The sequence below is a fragment of the Ciconia boyciana genome, chromosome 6 (assembly GCF_034638445.1).
Source record: "Ciconia boyciana chromosome 6, ASM3463844v1, whole genome shotgun sequence".
NCBI lineage: Eukaryota > Metazoa > Chordata > Aves > Ciconiiformes > Ciconiidae > Ciconia > Ciconia boyciana.
In genome coordinates, this window is record NC_132939.1 from 65667130 (window position 1) to 65685417 (window position 18288).

An 18288-nucleotide genomic window follows, 5' to 3' on the forward strand; every position below is an offset into this window, starting at 1 on the left:
AGTGTGGGGCCAGCACGTGCTGGCAAGTGGCTCCGCAGAGAGATGTGTCTGCGAAGGTGTGCAGCTCCAGCTCAGCTCCTGGCCCCACCGTCCTCATACTGCGTCCCCATATGCTGAGGAGGCTGGTCTGAGCCTGGGTGGTCATCTCTTCGGCGTGCGAAGGAGGGGATGCAGGCATGAACAGGCAGTTACCCTTCATCAAAGACGCGGGCCACCATTTATGTTTCGTGACCTGTTGAAGTGCAGTAAACCCATGGGCTCAGCAAGTGTTTGAGGGAGTTGTTTGCTGTCTTAATCAGTTTTATATGAATATAGGATGAGATGAAACTCAAAGCAGACATATAAATGTGGGGGACAACCTCATCTTTCATTTTCATTCCTGTTCAGAATAAAAAAAAGGGTGTGCATAGGGTTGATGCACCCAGTCCTGGGTTCACCTGATGGTAAAGGGGCAGATTTCTCATGGCTTTGCCCCTTGGTATCTATTTGCAGTGCCAGACACCGACGTGACAGGTACTTTTGCTCTGGCGTAAACAGTTATAGAAGAAAATGGCACCCTGAGGAAGCCAGGCAAAGGATCCCAGCTAGGGAATTCTGCACCCAGTGCACTTCTGACCGCTTTTAAGGGAGATTTGTTTATGTAAGGAAATGTAGGACAAAAATAATGTAAAAAGCCTTTGAAGTGACTGAAGCTGCAACTGAAGGAGCAAACATGGCTCTGACACGTAGCTCAGGTGTTTTCAGCAGCATTTAAATTCCAGGGGAACTGATACAGCTCAAATCCCTGAGGCTGTTGGCAAAAAAGTGCTTTCTCCAGGGAAGCCTATGGACCATGGCTGGACTCCACAAGTCTCCACTGATTTCTAGCTCTGAACTCTCCTTCTCCTCCCCTGCCCAAGGAGCCATGAGGTTCACCTCCCTCCTGCACTCCCTTTTGCAAGGTGGTTTGGCTCACCCCCTTCTCCCTAAGGGGAAGGAGGAGGAATGGCTGTGGAAGCAGCAAATCCCGCCTGAACAGCTGGACACGGCAGCAGTGCCGCAGCTCCCCATCCCTGCAAGGGAGATGAGGAGAAGGCAGATTTGGTTCCTGCCCTTGAAAATCTTAACTGACCTACTGCAGGCTGTGTGTAGGGGGTTGTGTGTGTCCCCAGGCTGGACCTGTGCACTGAGACAGCCACGTAAAAATCATTCAACTCATATCTCCCTCCTATGTGCTGAGATTTTCCACCTAGCAGTTGGCACATATTTTTTCCATGCACATGGGAATATTTGCCTCGGGTCTAAAAGGCACAGGATCCCTCTCTCCCAAGTCTCATTTGGCTGGCAAAAGAGGCCAGCTGCCTTTCCATCTCCTCTCGCGCATGCACATATCCCCAGAACTGTGTCATTTGGCCTCTGTCCATCTTGCTCTGAGTTGTGGCAAGTCTTTCCCTACCTGATACAGCTTAGTAAATATTTCATGGCAGAAAGGGGCAGGTTTCAAGATCTACACGCACCTGGTCAAGTCTGTCTTGAGTCATTCGGCATCTTCCTTATTGAGGGGAGTGAGAAAATGCAGTTTGGCATCTCTCTGCATCAGAATACAGCCCACTTCCAGTCTGCAGAAATATGAGGCAGAAGATCATAGAAAGAAAGAGACAGGGCTTAGTTGCTCATTTTGGGTTTTATCATCAGTTGGCATTAACTCAGGAAACTCTGCTGAAGTGGACTTCTTTATTTTTTGGCTCAGCTCTCATTTGTTTGCCTGTCTACTGCCTACATCCCAGGTAGTGTTTTCCCCTGGTGCATGGCTTTTTTCTTACATCAGCAGATGATGTTCCATGTACAGCATCCTGAGCTAGCTCACCTGTGCTCATTTCATTTAACATGAAGGTATTGTGTGATAGAAAAGTATTTAAGTATCTCAAAAAGTGAGATTTGCATAAATTTCCAATACTGTCCTTTGACAGAGGAATTTTTAAGCATAAAAATGATCAGGCTGTGAATAATACCTCCTCTTCAAATGTTTGCTGGTGAAAGCACACCAGTTGCTGTGCTGTGCTGCAGAATTTTGCAGCGCCTTGACTGAAAAAGAATATGAAAAATGGTAAAAACTGCACACTTATGTTCTGGATGCCATTTTGTAAGGATGGTTTGTGAGTTGCATACTCCAGCACCTCAAAACTGTGAGCAATTGGTGGAGCTCCAGCTGCCTGCATCAATACAGCTGGGTCTGCTGCTAAAATCCCCGACATAGGTGCATGCTCTGACTATGTTGTAACTGCATTTTGGAGCATTCCCTAGTCCATGCCTCTGGGTTTCTGCAGGAAGGAGACTGGGGCAGATATCTGGAAAGACTCTGGCCTGGTCCCTGCTTTGTAAAGTCAGCACCCAGGGCCCCAGCACGTACCACAAAGATCCCCATCCCTTGGCTTCTATGCAGTCCATAGATCTGTTCATGCGTGCTCATGATCACAAGTCCAGTGCTGAACGCTGACACTTAAAAATATGAAAGAGTTATTTTACTGTATATATTGATGGAGAATATGGTAGGATGTGAATGTTGCATGAAGAGAAAAGAGCTCAGTAATACAGTAGCACTTTTTGCATTCAAGCCCATCACTTTGAAAAGCAATGCTAATATGCGTAATAGTAATGAGTAATATAGCTCATTGACTCAAGGCAAACATGCCATGGTGACTCACAATTTTTGGAGATTCAATGATAAGAACTACTAGGCTGGATTAATTTTGTTTCTTTTTGTATTTGTGAATTTTTTTTGACAGATTGCAGTTTTCCTGAATTTACTCTTTGTTCAGAATGATTTGACAAGTGGCATCTATGAAATCTGTTTGGCTGGTGCTGTGTTCAAGCTGTTCATGAGGACTTGTGCAGTGTGTGCAATTAAAGCTGTTTTGTTTAGATTGTCATGAGCGTGTTCTTTGGCTGGCTGAAGAGTCCTTTCAGAAACAGGTTATTGGTGTAAAGAAATTAAATTCACCTTTGTGGACTGGATATTCAGCAATTGTTTCATAAAATTTTGCTTTTATAGTGACTATTGCTGATGGTAAGATTGTTTGCTGGAGGGGTTGGAATAAACTATACAAACTGGGTGAAAAACACTGCCAAAATTAACTCCTTCACAAATGTAAAAATATATTGGTTGAAAATGGTTTTCTGCGCTTGCTTTGTTCTAATTAACACCTCCCATGGATCTACACAAGTAAAGTTATCTAACAAGCAGAAAGTTTCTTTTCAATATTTCTGAGATGGTTGGATTTGCAGTAGCAAAAGGGATTTATTCTAAGGGATTTATTCAAAGGGATGTATTTTAAGGTCCCATCTGAAAAATGGTTTCCTACCCACGTAACTCTTTAGCAGTGGTAAAACCAGGAGTCCTTTCCTTTCTCAAAACTTAGGAAATATCAAAATCATATTGTCAAAACTTTGAATGGGAAAGTGGTTTATTGTGGCTAACCCCAAACCTTCTCATTTATTTATCAACAACCCAAACTTGAAAATGCTTTGATCAAGCATTTGGCATTTGAACTTGTGACAAAAAAACAGTCCAGAGTTTCCAGAGTAAGTAAATGCAAGCGAGGGTGAAAACTTGCCATACAATCCTAGCAACAACACAAACCCCAGCTTGCATTTGCCTTGCTGCTGCAAGAGACCCACAGTGCTGTGGCTGGAGATACTCATCCATCTTATCTAACCCAGACACAGACACATGCAATACAAGGATCTCAAGTAGGTCATCAGTTGTCATTTCCTCATTGTGTTGCTGAAGTCACTTAACTCCTTCTGTTGAGGAGTTCCTGTCGATGCTGATGTGAGCAGGAGCATCACTCCTCCTTTACCCTCCTGCAAGGACTCCGAGCATTGCAGTGGCCATGGTGGTCGTCCTTGATGCCCTTCCAGCTCCTGCCTTTAACATGTTGGTCTTCTCTCCCCAGCTATCGACCTGTTGTACTGGCGTGACATCAAGCAGACAGGGATCGTGTTTGGCAGCCTCCTGTTGCTGCTCTTCTCCCTGACCCAATTCAGCGTCGTCAGTGTCGTGGCCTACCTGGCCCTTGCCGGCCTCTCGGCTACCATTAGCTTCAGAATCTACAAATCGGTCCTACAGGCCGTGCAGAAGACGGACGAGGGCCACCCCTTCAAGTGAGTGCTTTGCAGTCATGGCCAGGGGCTGTTTATCTTGCAAAGGATCCATTCCCAGTGGCAATTCACATTTCTTTAGCTGCTGCTTTTGTACTGGATAAAATTCTTTTCTTGCTCATAACAGGGGAAATAATTTTTTCTGTTGTCCAGTGTCTCAAGAGCTGTAAGGCTCCATTGGCTCAGATCCTTGGGGGAAAAAAAAACCAACACAAAAGCCATCGTCCTTTGAGACATGGGAATTTTTTTCCTGGAATTCAAAAGACCCAGAAAATTTTAAGCAAACAGAGAAAAAGAGTTTAATTACAGCTAATGATAATACAGTATCTCTGCAAGCAGGAAGAGTATTGTTTCTGGGCACACTATTGGGCATAGAGGGAAACTATTTACATGTTTTCTCCAGCACTGCTTGGCTGTGATGTGGCAATCCATTACCCTAGGTGATGGTGCCAGTGCCAATGCCGGTGCCCTCCCCACCCTCTGCAGGGTCTGGGTGGTTTGCTCCAGGGGAGCAGTGATCTTTTCTCCTCTGCTGTGCCAACAAGTTGGTAAACCAGGTCATGGAATGGATCTGGTTTGCAAACACACACACTGAAAAAAAGTCTTATTGGGGTGCTGCACCGTCTGTTTCACTTGGGTCAGTTCTGAGATGTGACTCATGACATGGGCATAGCTCAGAGAGAGATGCAGGGCAGGCAGAGGGATGGAGGAGAGAGAAGGGGGCATCACTGCCGAAGGTGACATGTGGCCAGACAGCAGCTTTTGTTCCTCCAGAGGCTGCCAGCTGGAAGAGATGTCCCCTTCTGCAGCAGCAGTGTTGCACAGAAGTTTGTGGGGAAACCCCCCCCACCTAGGATTTGCATCCCCCTTTGGGTGGAGTAGAGAGAAATCCCATCAAGACCAGGCTCTGCGTGGGGAGAGGGCAAGGCTGGAGGCAAACAGCCCTGGTGCAGCCCGCAATTCCTGAGGGACATGGGTCATGCAAGGTGAAGACTGTGTGTGCTGGTGGCTCTGTGCCTCCAGGAAGGGGACACGTTGCTGCAGCGCAAAGAAATGAGGTCTGGGGAGGAGGGAGCGATGGGATAGACAGGCACGAGCGTGAATGGCAGGTGAAACCTGCCTGGGTTTGTAACTGGACCTGTGTTTCTGGCAGAGCCTACTTGGAGATGGAAATGAATCTTTCACAGGACCAGATTCAGAAATACACAGACTGTCTCCAGCTATACGTCAACAGTACAGTCAAAGAGCTGAGGAGACTGTTTCTCGTTCAGGACCTCGTGGATTCTTTAAAAGTAGGATTGCCTTAATTATTTTTAACCCCTCTCTAGAGGATCAGTCTACATTTCAAAGTGCTGCTTCCCATGTTGACAGTGTCATCATAAAACCTAGTTTTGTGTAGCTCCAAATATAAAAGTTGCTCTCCTTTTTGATTTCGAAACTGCTTGCTTCCAGCAGTTTAGAGGCTTGGCAATCTGCATTTGGATTTATTGATCCGTAATACAGGAGTTATAAAAGTTGCAGGACCAACTTAGCTCCACTGCAGTTCTAGAAGCATCTCTGTCTTATGGTTTCTATGACTTTGCCACAAAATGGTGTGTTGCCCTCTAATACCTCTGTTAATCTGGATTTCCTCTAATGGTGGCATTTTCTGCTATGGAGGATGGTCTTTCCCTCCCTGCTGAGATAATTATTTATTTTCAGCCTTACACCCAAGTAGGTGTTCTTCAGAGCAAAGGGGAGATCATTAAGAGAGCAGACATGGGTTAGGCTCCTAATTACTAAAGATTTTTAGAAAAACGTACCCATCTCCCAGCCTCAAGAGTTTTCAGTCACTGGGATTATCACTGTGGGGCTGTGATTAACCTGTGTGGGATGACCCCTCCCATCACCAAAACTGGATGCAGAAGTCTGCCTTGCCATGCTCAATGCAGAGTCCTAAATGTATGCAATTAAGCCCTAAATATACGTGAAAGCTCAGCTAAGAGGGTGAGAAGCAGTGAACAGCAGAACGGAGAATGGAGTTCCTAATGTGCCTTACTTAACAAGTCCCCTTACATATTAAAAAAGGCTAATGTGCCATTATGTTAGCTAGTTAAGTGAACTAATTTCTTCTTACGCTGACACTGGAGGTGATGTAATGATCTGTCTTTAATTTAGTTTGCAGTACTAATGTGGCTGCTGACTTATGTGGGAGCCCTCTTCAATGGCTTGACCCTTCTGATAATGGGTAAAAATCAACATTTATTTTAAAATTTATTTTTAACTTTAATTCCGTCATGATTTCTACTTAGACAAAACAGCTTATCCTCGTTGTGCCTTCCCCACAGTTAAACCATCAACTTTTATTTCCCTTTCCAGTAAATATTCATTATTCCCATTACATTGTCCCTCCTGCTAGAACTAATTTGTGTTTTATGGTTTTGCAGCTACTAGTCCCAGAGTAATGGGAAATTCCATATTTGGGAGGTTTGAGCAAAGTTCACTTTCAATACAAAGATCCCTGGTGGATCAGCCAACCAAGTGGCATGATACATGTTTGTCACTGTTTGAAGTAGGTCTCTTCTCTGGAGGAATCAGATGGGCAGGAATATAACAGTGTGCTCTTTTTCTCCTCAGCTGTGGTGTCTATGTTTACTCTCCCCGTTGTATATGACAAGTACCAGGTAAGTCTGTCCGCGTGGTGTAGTTCAGGTGTCTGGGTGGTTCTGCCTTGTTGACGCCTGATTGACTTGGTCTCCTTTTGCTCTTTGCAGGCACAGATTGATCAATACTTGGGACTGGTGCGGACCCACATAAACACTGTTGTGGCAAAGTGAGTTCAGCAGCAGACTTGACCAGAAGTCTTGCTGTGAGGTTGCGGTGCACTGGGGGTGGCTAAGAGCTGGGTGGTCCTGGGGACAACGTGCCCTGTGAATTGTGTCCTCCCCAGCTCCTGGCATGCAGCAGCCTGCGGGAGGGCAGATCCCTGGAGGAACACAGGCCTTCTCAGCTGAGTGTAGACTGAGGCAGAGCTGTGACCCTACGTCCTTCTCTCCCCTCTCCTGCCGTTTGTGGGAGCCATCAACAGAGCAGCCCAATCAGGGACTGATGTCCATACTTTTACCTGGCCAAGACAAACCAGAAGGAATGTGTTAAGTCCATTCCCCACTGACCACCCCAAGCCTGGGCTTTTGCATTCAGGGACTCTGTCCTTTAGAGTTAATAATACCGTTAATGAACCAAGTGGGAATTTGAACACCACCCTGTTACAGAAAGAAAATAGCTGGAAGCACCATGATCTTGAGTGTTTCAAACCACCGTGGAATGGACGGAGGACCTGGATGAAAGTTTTGATGCAGTCTGCTCTAGTTCCTAATACTCTGCCTGTATCAAAAGCGTTTGTGGGATCCCTAAGGGCACAGTGAAGGTCTAGGTAGAGTTCTCAACACTTGAGAATTAATGAAGCAGAATGGCTAGACTGGAAGGTAGATCCATGCATCTCAGCAGTCTGTATCTGAGGCTTTGGAAAAGTTGGCTGAGTAACAGCTATCCAATGGAATGATACAAAATGGTGAGGTACAGAGAGCAAGTGACCCACAATGAGAAGCTGAGGACACTGGGCTTGTTTAGCCTGGCAAGGAGGGAGCTAAGGAGTGATTTCATAGTAGCCTGTAAGTACTTGATGGGAAGTTACAAGATGATAGAGCCAAACTCTTCTCAGTAGTGGCAGGTGTTATAACAAGGAGCAACAACATAAAGCCAACTTAGGAGGTTGATGTTGGACATTAGGAGAAACTTTTTCACTAGGGGATTAGGACAGCACTGGAGCAGGCTACACAAGGAGGTGCCAGAACCTCCTTTCTTGGAGGTTTTCAAGATGCAGCCAACCAAAAAGCTGTGGCCAACCTGATTTAGCATTGGGGATAGTCCTGCCTCACGTAGGAGGTTGATTCAAAGACTTCCAGGGGTCCTTTCCAGCCAGTATTTCTGTGATTCTGCAAAACCTCTGCTCCCACGTAAGCCTTGGGCAGGACTAAAAGTCTGTACTGAAAATTCTTTTTTAAACTTCATTCCTGGTTTCCAATAGACAATAGACCATGGTAGAATAATGAAGCGGGTAGAATATCGCTGAGCATATCCCGTGGTTATATGAACCACCAAAACCTGGGCCATTTGCAACTTGGGGCCTGTAAGAACACATAGATGGGCATCACCCCTTTTTCTTATTAGACTCTGGTCCACCTGTTGCGACAACACACTGAACGCAAGCTAAAGAGATTACCCCTGGATAAGACTGCAAGTGGGGATCCGCTGGAATGGAATAGCTGCCTGACCATATAATCCTCCTTTTTTTTTTTTCTTCTTTATTTCTAGGATTCAAGCTAAAATCCCAGGTGCTAAGAGAAAGGCAGAGTAAAGCAGACATCAAGAATTCATCGACTACAGTAGTGAATAACAGGGGAATCTGGAGTGAAACAGCTCTGTTCTTACACTTTACTGCAAATTTATCGTTCTTTTTTTTCTCGACACCATAATCTTAGAAACATAAAACTCGGAAGCAGTGCTTTTCCCCTGCTGCTTCTGCACTTAGAATATTTGCAATCACTTGTGTCAAGCACTAAAGTATAGTAAAGAGAAAAGTGTACTAGATGTGTTTTTTTGTGTTGCTTATAAAGTGCATGATGGTGAGAGCCTAAATAATATTGACCTTTTTTATTTTATTTTTTTAGTGTTTTTCCTCCTTCTATTGGCATTGCTTCTATAACTTTTAATGTTACATGTGGCTAGGGGCTTTCCTGCTTAGCGCACTGATGCAATAGTTAAAATTGCTTCTACGTCACTGGGTTGCTGGTTGGATTCATCTTTATTAACTATATAGAATTGTAGACTGATGTTTTAGTGTTTTCCAGCACAAATAAAATAAACAGTAATCGGTACTTATGGTAATCAGTTTTGTATAACTCAAAAAAATGAAAATAAAACCCAGTACTTTTGTCGTAAGGGATTGACAGGCTGATTTACATGTATGGTAACTGGAAAGTTCCAGCATGTTAAATTTATTACAATTTGTATTACATTCTCTGTAGTTCCTAATGGACTTAATTATGGACTCTGAATATTTGCACTTATGTACTTGATACCGAATGCAGAAATAAATGTTACTAAATGTAAAAAGTTCTCCCTCTTGTTGCCACTGGGATTATCTTGACATATGCAAACTGGACACATACTGCGCAAAAAGAAGCATTTTCTCTCTCTCTCCCCTCGCGATCTGCACACACTTTGCCCTTACAAAACGGAGCAGTCTGACAAGGTCATCTGTAGTACATAGCTCATCTATCAGTTTCACATCTTGATGAGCACGGAAATAAAAGAAAGGTCTGAGCACATAGTTTGGGGTTTTTTGTTGGTGGTGTTAGCAAATAACAGGAACATGCAGTAATTGTCTCTGCTTCCATTTGCACATTGTGCAAATCATAAGCAACACACGATGGGAGGGGTCAGCACAACACGAAGGCCTTTTCAATTTCGTTTGCGTCATGTTACTCTCTTATCCAAAGCTGTTCTTCGAAATCTGCTTTAAACTGTGGGATCAATACTGAACCCAGAGGCTGGGAACTGAAATAAACATTTGCTCTTGTCCAAAGGTGAAGGGTTTTAAAAACTGGCATTTGGTGTTTGAGAGCCATCAGACAAGAGAAACAGCTGTTGAACATTATCTAAAGTGCTTCAAAACAAACAATTGGTTAAGTGCTGAATGATGTGCCTATTTGTGGAACATACCTGTAGAAAATCTTTTTTTTTTGTATAAAAAATGTGAACATCAAAACGTTTTCAGCCAAATTGCAGGTTTTCTCTTTTTCTATCACAAAAGTATTTATGCAGAATTTATTTTTTCCACAAAGAATTAGATCCTTAAACACTTACGTGAACTTTTTGAATTGAAGTCTTTCCTTAGATTCATTCATTTAATTCACCTTCACCTCAGTTACACATGGCTGTGGTGACATCTGTCCTAGGTCAGGCTGCAGTTCTGTTTGATTGTGTATAAACGTACAACCCAAACGCATGTGAGGAGTTGGTAGAAACATTGGTATGACTGTGGGCTAGTTAATTCATGTGAGGAGTCGCAAATATCCTTATTTTCATTTAAGGTTTATATTTAAATAGTCGTCTTTGCTCTTATTTGAAAATACTAGAGTGTCTTTTAAATGTCACCTGCAGCTAGATATGAACATTTTTTCTCAATGAAAAACCAAATGCCTCAAAGTGAGACATGTTGCTTTTGATCAAATGGAATATGTTTGTTTCAGCATGTGTAGTTTGCAGCCAGGGGTTAAAATTCAACATCTACCCCCAGCTTTATCTGTCTCTTAGACTTTCCTGCCAGTGCATTGAAGTGGCCAGTATATACCCTGTATCTCTGAGGAAGACAGTACAGCCTGTGCGAGTGTCCTTGAGGATAAAGACTGACCTTCAGAATTCTTATTATTTACAAGATGTGGGTCCAACTTGTAGGATAACAACATGTTAATTTTGAAAGTGAGCACATTTAATGTCCAATCCCACTGGTCCCATAAATGTGTTCTTCCCGAGCGCCACCAATGCCGTTATATCCAAGACTAGTCTTTTCCAATGCCAAACCCTAAGCAGAATTTAAAGGCTACATCTCCTGTATACTTGGAAATCAAATGAAATGAAACCTTCTGGCAGTCCAAATATTCTGAAAAGCCTAAATCAGTAGAGACCAAGACCCCCATTCTTGTCTCCTCCAGCATCGCCCTCTCTCAAAACCCACAGCCCTCCACTCCAGGCCCTCATTGCCCTGACTGTACACCTGCACACCCACCTCTTGAACCCCTTCCCTTTACTTCTATCTTTTCTCACATCCTGCCTTTCCAACTCAGCTCCCAAACTTCCTTGCAGCCACCCTGACTTTACATATATTTGGCGGTAACAGCCTGCAAGTGGGCAAGGGCTGCTGAGCAGCTGGGATGGGTTAATGTTGTGGGTGGAACTAATTTGGAAGACCATTCTGGGATGCACCAGAAGCAGAGGACTTTAGCCAGGGCTTGGGTTGCTTGTGCTGCCTGTGGCCACTATCACCTCACCTGGATCGCAGCGGCACTTTCCATGACACCTTTGAACAGGGAAGCTTGCAGAAAGCCATCATGCCTGTAGCTCCCATAAGCCTTGTTTGCAAATCTCTGCTAACTCATGGCCTTGCTATACAACTTGCAATGGCAGAGCCCCTGTGTGTACGGGGAGCGAAAGCTTGTGATGACCTTAGTGTTCCCTGGTAAGTCTCATTCATAGAGCAACACTATGGGGAAGGGTTATACCTCCATTTTTTTTATTTTCAAACAAGTGAGGGAAAAAAAACCACTGAGCTCTATGTTTTAAAATATTTTTGTGTGATTACAGTAGATGGCTGAAGATACTTACCACAATAACTCACATTCGTGCGCTGAGCTGTGCTCTGAGGTACACAGGCTGTAAAGCCCTTTTGTTTCTGATCTTCATTTGCATTCAAAGTGAAGAGCAGCCATAGACAAGCTTGACTGGTAAAAGCTGCAAACTTGTGAGGTTTTCTAGACACGTGAAACCTGGGAAGCAGCTCACAGTGCCTGGGTGAAGTGGTGGGGGAAGGGAGGGCATTACACCATTCTTTTGCCTTTAGAACATTCCTTGCTAGAGGAACCTGGACATGACACCACATCACTAGTGCTTCAGGAGTCAGGTTGTCCCCCTAGTTCAAAGGCTGCTTTAACAAGATATGCAAGTGTATGGATGTTTTGAAGACCCATCTAACCAAGTGAGGTTGTTCAGGTGGTTGGAGTTAGGTGTGTGCTAAATACCTTGCCCAAGCAGTGTCTCTCATCCTCTGTCTCTGGCTAGTTTGAGATGCTGATATTCCCTTTCTGGAGAGGAAGCTGAGAGGTTTCTAAGGTGGATGCCTCAGTTGGGAGGCTTGTTTAGATGCAAGGACAGGTCTGGACCAGTCCTTTCCGTGGCTGGGAACTGGCTGGCTGATGTAAGGAAGACAGCTGTGTTTTGATCTACGCAACATGGTGCTGCCTTTCAAGGAAGAAAACAGGTCTACCTGCTGAGCTTACCTTTGAAAGCCAGCCCAAATGACTGTGCTAATTTGAACTCAAACCAGTTTAACTCTGGCTTGGGGATATGAAATCAGGAGTGGCGTGCTGGTGGGAGAAAAAATTTTGTTAGAACATCTACACCTACAAATGTGTCTTTTTTGGCTCTATGACTTTAAAATATCTTCTCCATGGTTTCACCTGTACCTTCCAGAAAGTTTATAAGCCTGCTCCTAAACTGCTGCCTGTCAAGGAGAGGTTCGATAGTTACTGAAGAGCTCTGTCAGTGCTTTATGCCACTTGAATATCTGTCTATGTACCCTGAAATGAATACTCTGTTGGTAGTTTGATGTGAAATGTGAGTACTCTCTAAGGTCGTTGGTTTTGATTCCCTGCGTCTCAGTGCCTCAGCACTATTCCACTCTCTTCTAACCTATGTATTTGCCTCTGAGCTGTTGCTGATCTCTTTTATGCTTCCTCTGCTCTTTAATATTAATCTAGTGAGAGTAGGATCATAAAACACATCAGTGTTAGGAAAGTCCTGGAATTGGGAGGAGATAAGGATGATATAACATTCTGTGCGCAGCTAATCCAGTTAAAGAGAGTCTGCCTTCTTCCCCACAGCTTTTGCGATCTCCCTGCATGTTTTCAGATGGCAGCTGGCTCCCATCCCTGCCGTGGTGGGTTACAAGTCAGTCAACTGTAAGCTTATCAGCCTTTCCTTCTCCATATGGGCCCAGGGAAATATGTGGCAAGCCCATGTGTTTGCCCAGTGCAGCTTTGCAAACACCAAGTGTGATGTATTTCTTCCTGGCTCTTCTTAATATTTTCTTTTCTCAGGCACAGAATTAAAAGGTGCTCCATCAGTGAACTTGCATGTGAGCTTCCTGGGATGCCGGGAATCAGTGGAGTGAGGCTGCTGGCGTGAAGGAGCCTGGTAAGACTGGCTGGCACAAGCAGCCACTGCGAGACATATGGTATTTGGATAAGGGTGAGACATGTCCACTGATAAAAGAGTCAATAGCTGCAGTGCCTGAAAACGGAAGGAGGAATGGTCTCTATTTCTGCCAGGCTTTCTTGCTGCTCAGCACCTTTACAGGAGAGAGTGGCAAAACCTTGTTCTCTGCCTTGGCAGGGGAAAGACTCCTCCACAGGTGTGCGTGGAAATGGGACTTGACTGTAGTAGGTACATGGGCTTGACCTGCTTCTCTCTCTTACCTGACCTGTTCATTTACCTGTCTTCGGTGTTTGCTCCTAAGTGAACGGTCAGGTCGCTGTCTGTTGGTGTTCTCCTCTGGTCAGGATCTAATCCAAGTAACTGCAGGCTAGCAAGTCAGATGCCTGTGACTTGCCACTTCTACAGTTCTACTTCCTTCTTTGTATGGGTAGCTGTTTTTGGGGGAGGATGAGCTCTGTAGAGCCAGAAAAGGCACCTGAGCCCCCCGAACCTGCTGCAAGCCCAGCTATCTTCACCACCTCTGCAGCTCCCCTAGAAAGAGTGCTAAATCTACAAGTATGCCAGATTTATAATCGGGGGGCATCACCGTGTGTGTGGAAGGCAAGGCAAAGTTACATGGGCAGGCAGGCATGCGGGTAGACTGTTCTGTCCAGCACCCTGGCAAGCCCCCGCTGACTGGGATGTGCCCATCTCTGCATTGCCCGTGTTCTCATCTTCCCTTTCGCTCCTACTCTGCCTCAGCCAAAATGCTGGGAGATGCCGAAGGGACCAGGATAAAATAAGAGGATGGGATAGAGCTGCAGAAGGAATCTATCTAAGAAAACCAAAAGACAAAGTAGCCCTGTGCAATGAAAGCAAAGGCATGCTTTCATTGCTTTTCCCTCCTGACTGCCCCTTAACTAGCACGTCAGACTCATTTCTCATGTTCACTGAATATCAAAAAGTGATTCAGCCTCAAGGTTGCAATTTATGCCTCCTCGTGGCTCTTTTTGTTTAAGTTGAAAAAATAATTCAGTCCAGTGAAGCTAATTGTCATTCACAGTAGGGCCCCTCTGCATACATTTCCCTTTATGAGGGAGCTGTAAAGAGGATATTAGTCACGTTTTTATTTCTTTTGTACAGCCCTCTAATTTAGCTAAACTGATGTAAAGTAGCCCAGACCAGTCCAAAAATGTCTATAATGTTTTATAGCTGTGACAAAAAAAAAGGATATGTAACATCCAGGCAGTGGAGTGACTTGAATAGCAGATGTCTTTACACAAAATATTCTTCATTTGCCAAGTTAGACATGAGGCCTAATTTCATTTCTTATAATTCCACAGATGCTTGCTTGGAGAAACCACCATCCACATGATTATTAGCCTGTTACACTGAGTGAAAAACTATCACCTTTGGCACAGGCTAAATGTGATCACTGAACAGTTACCAGCAGAACATCAGCTTAACTAGTCAATTATCAGCAAATTTGCAGCACTTAATTAGGAAGCGGTGGGGCTGTAACCTTCTCAGAAGAACTCACTTGAGGAAGCACCTCTTCTGTTCCTTCTTGTTGGACATTTTGAAGTCCCGGCAACCTTTCTCACCTCTCTCTCCCCTTGAAACCTAGACAATTTACAACTTTTTTCATCTGAAATATAAAGCTGTGATGAACTATGGAAAGTAAAACTACCAAAAAGTATACTCCAAGTTTTCACATGTCAGCTTAAAAAAAACTTAAGGAGTACAAAATGTTGATACTACTGGTGTCACTTTTGAACACCAGCCTTTCAGAAATAAGCTTAAATTTTAATTCTGACATCAGGAATCTCTCTTCGTCTCAAGTGTTTTATCTCGCCCACTTTCCCAACAGCAATCACAAGTCTATGACTCACATGCTATACCAATAGTGCAAATTAAAAGAAAACATTGTTTTTACTGCCGTTTAGTCAAAGGTACTCCTACAGCTCTCCAGTCACAAGAGACCTGAGTAAGTCTGCCTTCTACAGCGAAATGCAGTGGTCTCTGTTATGCAGGATGAACTACAGTATTATAACTTAAGTTTTGCAAAAGAAATCAGAGAAGCTGCTATAGAGTCATGTACCCGGAGTCTCTGATATGGTGCCATGAGAGAAATTATGAGTGAAGCAGATAAAACTTTGATTAATAGAAGATTTTAAGGAGATCTTCAGGAGCAGATGGTAATTGGTAGCATTAAAAGGAGAGGTCAGTACTGAAGTTTCCCAAATATCAGCCATATTTCAACTTTTCATACATAAAATGAAAATAAATAAAATACCCCAGATGCAGAGGATGCTAATGAGCTTTGCTAAAGATACAAAGCGGTGAAGTATCGGAGGAGACCATTGGGATGCCATATGGAAGGAAGTGGATAATTTTGAAGCCCATGAGCAATAAAAATGGGACGATATTTTGCATCACAAATGCAACGAGATGTCCTGGATTGATAACAGAAAATTCTCTTGTTGGCTAGAAGGTTGCTGGTTAGAAACAAATATTGATGAGAAAACCCTGGTTGAACACAGTATGAAAGTGCTCAGTGGGGCAGAGAAGTGCTATTGGGGGTATCCAAGGGAATGTAGGGGCCATTACAGGAATGGAGTCCAGGAGAGTTTGGCTTCGTTACGCTAGCAAAATGAAGGCTGGGAAGGGGCGATATAGTTGCTTTTTACACGTACACTGGGGGTAAACACCAGGAAGGCTGAAAGCTGTTTAAGCTGGTGCTTAATTAAGCTGCTTAATGCTGACAGAGGGAAAAAATTACATTCCATGGTTTTGGTTTGGAAATTAAAATTTATTATTGGTCAGGGAAATTAACACTAGCTCCCAAACAGGAGTTAGAAACCAGCACTGTGAGTCTAAGAGCCATTCAAGGTAGGAAAGAGATTACATTCAGTAAGCAGATAAAATAAGTTGATAAAATAAGCAGTGACAATTCCCCATGTGGCTCTTTTTGTACTGCAAGTGAGTTTACAAGAGAGGATTGCAGGGAATCACACACTTTTTTTTCCCCCAGCAATTATTGCACTAGTGCATTAACTATTAGAGAGTATCTGTGTTTACTTAGCAGGAAGAGAATATTACAGATGCTCATCTGATATGGACAAGTAGATCTACTGAAGTCAGAGCAGCTCATATGAACTCAAAATTTGGCCTATTCTCTCTGGGAAGAAAAGAGTGCCCTTGTCATTTATTATTAACGACTAATCTTTGGGATCCCAAGAAAGGTATTCCAGGCTCAGCACAAGCAACCAGGCACCAATGAAGCCATCATTAGACTTGTGACAAAATTTTAAAGGTTCATCAACTCTCCCAAATTCACATGGGGCTCCTCTTGTTTCCTGGGAGTTAGGAAGATGCTATAAAGACCGGTCCATGTCTCCCTCGATGAATCCTGTTTGCTGTGACATAATTTTGTACACAGGGAAAAGGGTAACCAGATTAGATTCAGGTTGTGATGGATAGGTTAATAGAAATGAGTGCAAACAAACCAAAAGGTTTTTTTCTGGCATAAGCAAATAGAGGGGTAAAAATCCATGGGAATTCACTTAGTTTTTACTCTAATAAACTTGTCAGGAAGCAGATAATTTATGAGACATGTAAATTTTCACTCATGTTGAACATGTATTTGTTTTATCCATGTTCAGGCTGTGAGTTTATTAAAAGGAAGGAGGGAGCAGATCCTCCTAGACAGCATTACCCCTGCTTACTCAGACCTAATATCCCGGTAGCTCTTCTAAACTGGTGCTGCGTCACCCAGCTACTCTCACCATAAGGCTGGGCAGGGATTTGACTTTCCCCATTTGGTGGTCAATGCAGTAGCTAAAGTGATTTCTGATACAGGGCAGCAATAAATTCCTATAAATCTAGAGCTAGAAATCAAAGTATTTCTTAGCTTAAATGTCCTGCTGCAGTTGTAAAACCACCTCAGTTTATGACCTATCATTTGCTTACGTGTGCGCTTTATATGTCTGTACCATATTTACCACCATCATCTTTGACAGGAGTTTGAAAGCAACATCTGCAGATAAGGTGGTGTTGGTCTTGCACAGGTAGCACGACGGCAGCTGAAAAGGCCTGTCTCTAGGAGAGGAGATAGCCTTGCAGAGGACCTTTCATGTAAGAGCCACTAGAAATTTTCTGTTAAGTGTTAAAGAGCTTGAAGTCCTTCACAACTGTGGAGGTGTTTTAAGTTCTAGTGAAGCCCTGTCTTGAAATATCTGCTGGAAAAAAAGTTACTATTTCTTATCAGATGTCCTGATTTTGAGGCTGGTTTTGCAGAAAAAATGGTTATATTTCATTAGGAAACAGGAAAGTTACTATTGTTTTTCCATTAAAATCTACAGTTCCACTGATAAATTTTACGAAGCTATCTGTATGACCGCAACAGTGGGACCATAATTTTTCAAAAAACCCAGGAAGAATAGTTAAAACACTACCTAGAAATGCTTCATTCCTTGAAAAGGAAACAACCTATATTTTTTCATCAAGTATAATTTCCAGTTGAGGGGCTAAATTCACCAAGAGAATTGATAATTTCTCCCCAGTACTTTTGTATTATAGAAATCAATTTGTTTACTTGGCCCAGAGGTGCCTGAATTTCAGTCAGGTACAAAACTGCTTGCACTCTGCAACCACTGAGTTCATTGAGGCCTGACTCCTGCCTAAGGCTTAAAAAGATTTACAGAAAAAGAGGGGCCTTCCCTTCTTCCTAGCAAAGTTTTATCTTGTAGTTACCAAATTGGCTGTCATGCAATGAACAGATGACTTTTTTTTTTTTTTAAAGCCAGATAGGATAGGTCTTCTACTAGTCCAGGCCTATGAACAGTTCCAGGGATTACTATGTTCACCCAGGTAATGGTATTCTGCCTGCAGTGAAATGAAGATATGGATCCATCTGTTCTGGGGGTTAACTGGAGATACTTTGCATGCTCAAACTGCAGAAGAGTGTTACTGCAGTCTACGAGGCAGTGGACACTGACTGCCCCCATCTCCTGCAAATATCAGGCAGAGAAGCGGATGCTCATCTCACTTGGGATCAGGTCCTGTGTACGTACCCAACATACAGGATTAACAGCAGATCATTTAACACATGGCTGTTCTTGGCACAGTTCAATT

At 43.5% G+C, this 18288-nt stretch overlaps 1 protein-coding gene across 2 annotated transcripts in view; it reads left to right on the plus strand.

Annotated features, from left to right (window-relative positions):
• Positions 1 to 9056, plus strand: part of RTN1 (reticulon 1) — a 53827-nt gene extending 44771 nt beyond the window's left edge. For both annotated transcript variants that reach the window (XM_072865709.1, XM_072865710.1), the window contains exons 3-8: positions 3936 to 4143; positions 5294 to 5432; positions 6298 to 6367; positions 6757 to 6803; positions 6894 to 6952; positions 8494 to 9056. In XM_072865709.1, coding sequence (XP_072721810.1) covers positions 3936 to 4143; positions 5294 to 5432; positions 6298 to 6367; positions 6757 to 6803; positions 6894 to 6952; positions 8494 to 8536 — 566 coding nt within the window. In that variant the 3' untranslated portion in view covers positions 8537 to 9056. The remainder of the gene's footprint in view (positions 1 to 3935; positions 4144 to 5293; positions 5433 to 6297; positions 6368 to 6756; positions 6804 to 6893; positions 6953 to 8493) is intronic.
• The last annotated feature ends 9232 nt before the right edge of the window (positions 9057 to 18288 follow it).